The sequence below is a fragment of the Gordionus sp. m RMFG-2023 genome, chromosome 4 (assembly GCF_954871325.1).
Source record: "Gordionus sp. m RMFG-2023 chromosome 4, tfGorSpeb1-WG-v2, whole genome shotgun sequence".
Lineage (NCBI taxonomy): Eukaryota > Metazoa > Nematomorpha > Gordioida > Chordodea > Parachordodidae > Gordionus > Gordionus sp. m RMFG-2023.
In genome coordinates, this window is record NC_088778.1 from 13,561,811 (window position 1) to 13,571,188 (window position 9,378).

The 9,378-nt window shown below is 25.4% G+C and overlaps 1 protein-coding gene across 1 annotated transcript in view; it reads left to right on the top strand.

Moving 5' to 3' along the window:
- LOC135927742 (eukaryotic translation initiation factor 3 subunit D-like) overlaps positions 1–7,479 on the top strand; it is a 34,798-nt gene extending 27,319 nt beyond the window's left edge. The window contains exons 8-14 of the mRNA XM_065463895.1: positions 2,562–2,709; positions 3,410–3,537; positions 4,769–4,857; positions 5,383–5,515; positions 5,884–6,026; positions 6,197–6,389; positions 7,014–7,479. Of these exons, the coding sequence (XP_065319967.1) occupies positions 2,562–2,709; positions 3,410–3,537; positions 4,769–4,857; positions 5,383–5,515; positions 5,884–6,026; positions 6,197–6,389; positions 7,014–7,253 (1,074 nt within the window). The 3' untranslated portion in view covers positions 7,254–7,479. The remainder of the gene's footprint in view (positions 1–2,561; positions 2,710–3,409; positions 3,538–4,768; positions 4,858–5,382; positions 5,516–5,883; positions 6,027–6,196; positions 6,390–7,013) is intronic.
- Positions 7,480–9,378: the final 1,899 nt, after the last annotated feature.

Sequence of the window (9,378 nt, forward strand, 5' to 3'; positions counted from 1 at the left end):
AATAATTTTGAAAATTTTTCCCCAAGCCCATATAATTTATAAAAATATTTTCCAAGCCCAGCCCTACCTATAATAATTTAATAAGAAATTTTTCTCAAGCCTGGCCAACCCATAGTAATTTTCAAAATTTATTGGGAAAATTTTTCAAACTGGTTAGCTACTGGTATTTATATGAAATTCATGAATACATATTAAAGTACCATGCTGAAAATATGTTTATCCTAATTTAAATTTTAAACAAACCACCACTTTCAAATGATTTATTGCTTAGTTATAAAATATAAACTTAAATTTAAGACATTGTTATTAAATTACAATAGAAAAAATAAAAAGATATTCTAAGTTAACAAATAATAGGAGGTAAATTTCAACCATAGTCAAATTATATATAAGTAAAACAAAAAGGTTACACATTTAATCAAAAATGTTATAATAAGTTATGAATAACATACATTCTACAATTATGAAGTTATGAGAAAATATACAACACTATGGAATGCATGTAGAAAGACCAAATTTTCAGAAAAGATAAGAGAGATGCAAATATTTACTTATGCATAAAAATTACCTAATTAAAAGATATATAGTTGTATAAAAGTCAACAAATATTAGGAGGTTAACTTCAATCATAGTCAAATTATATATAAGTAAAACAAAAAGGTTATACATTTAATCAAAAATGTTATAATAAATTATGAATAACATACATTCTACAATTATGAAGTTATGAGTAAATATACAACACTATGGTATGCATGTAGAAAGGCCAAATTTTCAGAAAAGATAAGAGCGATGAAAGATATATATAGTTAAATAAATTATTGCTATCAGCTAAACCAAGCAATTGGTTTAAAAGATCTAATTTTGCAGGACTATTTATTTTTATGTGCTTACAGCCAAGGCAGTTTAGAAATCCATGTTTCTCAAAATATTCTTGTGCAATCTAAAATGTTTGATTTGCTAACTCTAAAATAATTAAAAATTATTTATTTATATTAAAAATTTACTTTGATATAAACTACCATTTCTGAAAGTGCCACCATCATATTTTATATATAAATTTGTAATTGCTATCAGCTAAACCAAGCAATAGATTTAAAAGATCTATTATAATTGTAAAAGTGGCAGATTTTGCAGGACTTTTGATTTTTACGTGCTTAACATCTAATGAGCCAAGGCAGTTTGGAAATTCATGTTTCTCAAAATATTCTTGTGCAATCTAAAATGTTTGATTTTCTACTCTAAAATAGTTAAAAATTATTTATTAATATTAAAAATGTACTTTGATATAAACCACTATTTCTGAAAGTGCCATCATCACATCTTTATATTTAAATTTGTAATTGCTATCAGCTAAACCAAGCAATAGATTTAAAAGATCTATAATTGTAAAAATCGCCATATTACAAATCACATGGGAATTACTATTGGCTTAAAATTCCTAGGATTATTATCATTGCACAAATATTTTTTAAAAGAACACTATTGGTTAAATTTGATTGACATTTTTTGAGGATTATTATAATAGATGTATACAGGGATTCGAATCCGAACCCGAAAAAGAAAACCCGAGTTTTTGGAAAAAATTTAAACCCGAACCGAACCTGTACCCCGTTTATAACATTTTCAAAACCCCGAACCTAACCTGGGAATTTTATTTGAACCCGGGTTCACTGTATTGTTTAAAATATATAAGATATTTGTATAATTGTAAATACAAATATTAATAATTTAATTGAGATTTTGTAATATTTTCAAATTTCCAATTAAGTGAAGTAGCGTTAATAAATTTTAATCAACTTAATTCATTTACGCCATTTTTAAATTTTTTTAAATTTATTCCTAAAGATTCCTATTGGAGTGTTAATAAATTTTAAACAATTAAATTCATTTGCGCCTTTTGTTTTTAATTTATTCTCAAAGTTTATTAACTAGAGGAAAATGAACAAGTCAAAATAAGAATTATTATATTGGATAATATTAATTTAAAGAAATACGTCTAAATAAAATTTTTAAAATTGATACATGACTATGCTTTTTAACTATATTTTGCCTATAAATAAAATAAAAAATTTATTTTTTATACCAAATCTATGTCTAGCTTTTCAATTATGATTTAATTATTGATTTTATTTATCAACTCAAAAATTCTTAAACCCGGAACCAAACCCCGGTTCAAAAATATATCCTTAAACCGAACCCGAATCGAACCCACCTGTATTTTTTAACCTTAAACCGAACCCGAACCTAACCCTGGCAAAAATTTTGCCGAGTTCGCATCCCTGTATGCATAAAAGAAAATTGTGTAAAATTTTATATGATTAGCATTGTATTTAAGGACTTTATATAGTGTATATAACTATAACAAATCTGTTGTTGAGAAAGAATATATTTTTTTAATTATTAATTTCCCTACTTTACTTTATAAAGCATAGAAATCAAAATAAGCCAAAATTTTATAAATAATCTATTACTCGAATTATTATTTAAAATGTTATTATATTTATGGCTGATTAATAAAACAATTTGTTGAATAAATATAACCCATAACCACGAATAAGCTAACGAAAACAGAAGGCAACGTTTTTTTCACCGACACCATTTTAGCTACATTGATGTGCGCCACTAAATCTGTCTATTCTTGGGATATTATAGCCGAAAAAGTGAAAGGAAAAATATTTTTCGATAAAAGGGATACTCCAGAAGTTGGTAAATAAAGTATAGTGTGTATATATTTATTAATGGCATAACCACATACCTGGAAATGGCTAAATCGTGATCATCACAATTAAATTAAATTTTAGCACCCAAAAGTTCTTTTTATTTAATTTTTTAATGATTTTTATGCCCGAGCATAGGTTGAAAATTTGTTAAATTTTTAGTCACTTTGAGCTGACTAACAGGGAATGCCCACTACAAATGAGTGTTTTTTAAACAATTATTATTTTTTATTTAAAAATAATTAGACAAAACTTCATTTTAACGAAATATTTTGGAGGAGTTACAAATACATACATTAGAGTATTAATGTATATATTTTATAGTGGCATGGGAGTTTATGGGCCCTCCAAAATATTTATTTTAAAAAACTATAACTAAATAAGTATCTCGCTTTTAAATAATAAATTTTTAATACCCACTATTAAATTTAACAATTTATATATCTAGTAGTAATTCAAAAAAAGCTATCAATTTTTCTTTCAATAAACAGCAGGAATTATGATGTAAAAAAAATATATTAAATATGATAAAACGTCTTTAAAAGAAATTTTTATTTGGAAACCAAATTTCAAGGTACTGATACATAATTTTTTTCGCCAAGCTAGACGAAATTAGGTTGGGGAGGGGGCGGGGTAGGAGGGAGTTCATTATCCTAATATTTGAATTGATAAATAAATATTTCAACAAGATTTAATAACGGTTAGTGAAACATCGTTTGACCCACCTATAGATGACCCCGACAATATGAACTCTATGAAAAATTTAGCTATGGAAGCTACTTATATTAATCAAAATTTCACGCAGCAAGTTTTGAGGGTAAATATTCTTTCTATAAAACCGAAATCAAATTTTTGATAATCAATTTTTTGTTTTTTTGTAATAAACGATATCTAAATATATATTAACGAAAAAACCAGGGATCCGACCCGTAATAAATATCGGTTCAATTTCAGATAAAAATAATTGTTAAGGTAGACTCATATAAAATAATATCAGTTCAGTTTGGACCTTTAAAACCTGAATCGAATCTTTTGTCATACTAACTAGTTAGAATTATTTATAGGTTAGAATCAGATAATCGTAATAAATCATATTCTTTGTAACATCCTTTATTTCTTTATATATTTCCATTATATTGGCAAAATTATTAAATCAGTTTATTAAAAATAATATCCGCGAATTCTATAACAAAAGAACATGGGATTTTTAAAACTATACAAAAACAAAAACTATTTAGAAAAAAAATACATATTTATACAATATCCATATCTGACAATTATAAGATACAACAGTTATGAACACCACTTTTTAAGATTTTTTTATCATATTGATAATACATAAAAAATTCCTAAATTATAAAATGAGATTTTATTTAATATAACTATTAGTAAAATAATTTTTTATATATAATTAAACTATTTTTAAGAATCTCTTCAATAAAATTATTTATATAAAATAAATTTATGGTTGAGAACACTTTATACTTAACTTGTAAAATAGCAATAACTATCCAATATTGCAACTGGTATCATTGTAATTGATTGACAATAATATTTTAAATATTGAATGGAAAAGGTTCAAATCGGTTCACAGGCTTGTTTATTGGAGGATCAGTTTTAGGTGGGGAAATTTTTATCAGAGATACTAATAAAAAATTTAAAAAAATTAGATTTGAAAAGTTATGTATTTACTAAAAAATGGTATCTTATTATCTCCGAAAAGATTGTAAATTCCCCTAAACCGGTTAGTAAACAGGACCTGAACTATCAAAATTTTTGTCACCCGAACCTGAACTGAATCTTTAAAAATATATGTGAACCGGGTTGAACTTTTAATTAACGGTTTTAATAATTACTATCAATTTTGATTTTTCGATATTTTTCTATTTAGTTATTGATATACCGAACCGATATTCATTACCGGATACCCAAGTTATATCTTCTCAAATAAAAATGCTCAGGCGATTTTTATTTACAATGGCCATATTGAAAAATCTTATCAAATTTTGATAAATTGTTTTGTTATTAAAATTTGAATTTTATTGAAGGGGGATGACAGGTACAAAGGCGATTTTCCCCATCCTCTCGATCCTGACGTCGATGTAGAAGAGGGCGAATTAGTTCCTAAGTTATATCGGTAAACTTTTTTTTTCCTTCAAATTATTTGCGTATGTATTAAATTTATTGCACAAAAAATATATTTTATCAAATGTGATTTAAATAAATAAAATTTATTTTTGATAATTGCACCATTTTTGAAAAGAAACTACTTATTGGATTTTTCTTAAATATACTTTATTTAATATATATGATTTATGATAAAACTTCAATTGTGTTTTTTTTTCGCTTAAAATTTTGAGATAATTTTCTTGACGATCAACAAAATATAATATTTATTTAGATTTTTTTAAAAATTTTAAGTTTTGGGGAAAATTCTGCATAAGCTTTCCATAAAAATCTTTCTTTTATATCTTCAAAGATAAAAAAAAATCTTGAGCAGTTTATGAAACCCTGGATTGAAATTATCGAGTCAGAGTTAGCAAATTATAAATCATCGAAATATATCATTTATATATTTTTTAAAAAAGATCAAAATTTCATCGAATATTATTTAGCCCTTCAAATGATTATAATTAATTTAAATTTTCTAAAAAAAATTTAGCTATCGTAAGTGGGACTTAGGAAATAATGTAGTTCTTGTTGCCAGAACAGAAATCGACGCCGTTCAATTAGGTGCTGAAAATAACGATGTACAATTCCTGAATATCAAATGTCTTAACGAATGGGATTCTAGGGTAGTATAAAATATATATTTTTTTGCCGATTACTATTTCATAAATATTCTTTCTCCAGAAGTTTTAAATGACAATATATTTTTAAATGGAAGTATTAAAAGAAATCATAAATCTCTAAAGTAACGCCACGACATTCCTGAGATATAATAAAAGTATTTCTAATTTATAACCGATTCGGTAACATAAAATTTTATCACAAAGATGAATAAATTTATTATTAATGTGATATAAATAAGGTTCTACTTATTGCCTTAAGAACCATCAAATTATTTGCTAACTGATTTAAAAAAATATATAATATATTTATGATATCTATTGAATTAGTAAAAAAATTAATGAATTAAATATTATATACCATTTTTTTCAAGTATTGCAACGGTATGGATTGGAGGAGTAAAATTGATGCCCAAAAAACTTCCGTACTCGCTAACGAGTTGAAAAACAATGCCTGTAAATTGTCTAAATGGACCGCTTCTTCTATCTTATCGGGGGCCGACTTTATTAAATTAGGGTTATATAAATATTTATTTAATCATAAAATATTTACAAGTATTCACTAAAGTTCTGGGTTCCCAATACTCTTCCACAAACACTTGCATTCCAAAGCTGTAGACAGTCATATTTTATAACATTCTTGTTTACGAAAAATAAATTAACTTATTTATATATATTTTAAAAAAGGTTTGTGTCTCGATTATACCCTACTGATTCTACTAAACACGTGATTTTAAGTGTTCAGCAATTTAGACCTTCCGACTTATCGCAAAATATAAATCTCAATTTGGTAAACGCTTGGGGTATAGTTAGGTACATTATAGATAGGATTACTCAGCTTCCCGACGGAAAATTTGTTATAATGAAGGATCCGAATAAGGTTGAACTTTATGATGACGTTAGAATAAAGCGACGCTTTTATTTATACGTAGTTTAAATTCGCTGGAAATATTAGATTTAGCATTTCTTTATAACATATCTTAGAAATAGACATACGAAAATCGGAATGAAATTATTTCTTATTTGTAATCATATGAATAATAAAACCATTATTCAATTCGCAGATATTCGATCTGAAAATTAAATTTTTTAAAATAATTTCAATATAAATTTCATTAAATTTAAAAGAAAAGATCTATAAATGTGGTAATAAATAAAAAGTTCTATAAGGAATATACTGAAAACGGTTGAATAATGAAAAGGCAATTTGTTCACGAATAATTTTTTCCTTTATTTATATTGGATTCTAATTTCGAATCGAATAATTTATTTTCGATATATTTTGGGATTAAATGAAACTTTGTGATCAAATATATTTGTTTGTTTCTCTTAATATTAGGTATAAAATCATGATTGCCCATTTAAATTTTGCCATCCAATGCTAAAATAATCAATATAAATAGATCTAGATTAGATTTTATATACTTCACATCACATTAAAAGTTTTTTTTTTACCAAACTATTTTTTAAAAACTAGTAATTTAAAAAAAATTTACCTCAAAAGCAATGTTTGAGATTATATTCGGTTCCATCAAAAGCCTTTTCATCCGAAGAATCGGATCAGAGCGACGAATCTGATGAAGAAAATGGTCGAGGCATGGATAATGAAAAAGAACGAGGACAAGGTGAGGAAGATGGGGGTTTGGAAAAAGTTCAGGAAGAAGATGAGGGAGAACAAGAACGCGAAGGAGAAATTTTGATTCAAAATAAGAAAATTGATGTGAACGACGATGGGGAGATGTAAATTATTTTGTTTTTTTTTATTAGGCGATGTCTTGCCATTTTTTTAAGATATGTATTTCTTTTACTATAAATAAATATTCCGAATATTTCATTGTAATTATGATTTAAATTTTATTATTATTTATATTATAAATATTTATACCAAGCGTCCATTGATTTTTTTTTTATCAATCAATATAACAATTTTTTTAATTCCTTATTCGATATTGATTATAATGTTTTGACCTATAACATGTAAAGATGATTACATAATAAAATATTATTATTTATCAGTCAAAAATTGTGTTTCTGGATGGGGTAAATAATTTAAATTCTTGATAATAAATTATGCTACATTTGTAGTGTTGTTAAACGGCTCGATTTTTAAAAACGGCCAATCCAATATTTAAGCCAAAAATTTAAGCAAGCTTCCTAATTTTGTTAATAGATGATCAAGCCATTCTACTATCTGGGAGCAAAATCTCCAGGCTTGCGTAAATATTTTTGGTTAAAATATCGTGTTACCCGTTTTTAAAAATCGAGCTTTTTAACAACACTACTTTTTAGCCAATAACGATACTAAAAATAAGAATGTAGTATATTTAATGAAAATAAAATCTAATATTATCATTTTTTATTTATTTATATTTATGAGATTTTATATTAAAAAGAAATAGGAAATAATGATTAACAGTATTCTATTTTTTTTTATCGGTTTAGAAATTATATGAATTTTAGCATAATGTTGAATTTTTTTTAATGTATGAAGAGTAGTTATCATTTTTTAAGTATCGGATAAAATTAAAAGCATTAGCCGATACATATGCGAATTTAACATTTTTTTACATATCGTCTGATTACCATTATAGGGTTTAATATCAGCTTAGATCAATTTTTTAAGAGAGCAATTTAAAAAATACTATATTCTCTGAAGACTAAGATAGTTGGATAATTTTTTTTTAAATTTTAGATATATTTTGACTGACAAATCCATTTTTTAGAATTTATTATATATATCTTATTGAAAACTGTGAGATAGAACTGTGTAGTCATTCATAATGGTTCTATGAACTTGGGTGGAACTATAAATAGCTTCTTTTTTTTTATTAAACCTTAGTGTTAAAAAATATCACCCCCTCCTCGATATATTTGGTACTATTATTCTAAAAATGTCCTTTTTTTAGCCCAAAGTGTATGTATTCTCAAGTTTTTTGCCGGTTTTATGTGTGAGACATCCTAAAAACATTGCCTATAATCAATAATGGTCATAATATTTTTGACAACCAAAGAATTATTCAAAAACAAAAAAATTCTAAAATCAATGTTAAATTCAACCCTCTTAGGGATTGAACTTATTTTTATGATTTCACAAGTTCTTGGTATCAACTCCATATGTATATTATAAAGGGCTAACAATCATTCTAATTTTAGAGTTATTACTTCTCAGTAATGTTTTACGGCTCAATTCTAACCGATTTTTAAAAGCTGTCAGCTCAATATTTTATATAAACGCAAGTCTGAAGAATTTGCTGATAGATGGAACAAAGGTTTGGTATCTATTAGCGAGATCTCGAGGGTTAGGTAATATCTGGCTAAAATATATAGCCGTTTTTAAAAATAGACACAAATTAGCAATTTGTAATTATTAACTTTAAATGAATTGTATTTTGTTTAAGAATACAATTTATTATTATTGTTTAAATAAAATTATCTTTTTGATCTTTTCATTTTGTTAAAAATAAAATTATATTTGATTCATAAAACCTTTCATATCTTAAGAACAGGACAATTTAACTACACTACTTCTCAGGTATATTTTATTCTTGTTGAAAAAATAAAATATTCTTTCATTGGTAGTAGTTTTATTAAAAAGCACGATTTGGGTCGATTTTTTATAACGGCCCGATTAAGATTTTACCGAAGATAATGTAAACAGACGTCCAATCATTTTTGCCAGCTATAAGCAAAATCTTTAGGCTTACATAATGTTATTTTGATTATAATCTTAATTTTGACCAGAATCGAGCTTATTAGCAACACTAATTGGTAGAAGTTAATAATGGGTAGATTTGTCAAGATATATAATAAGTTTTATATATTAGAAAAATATTCTGAAGTGTGTTTGTAGTTACACAAAGCATCTAGGC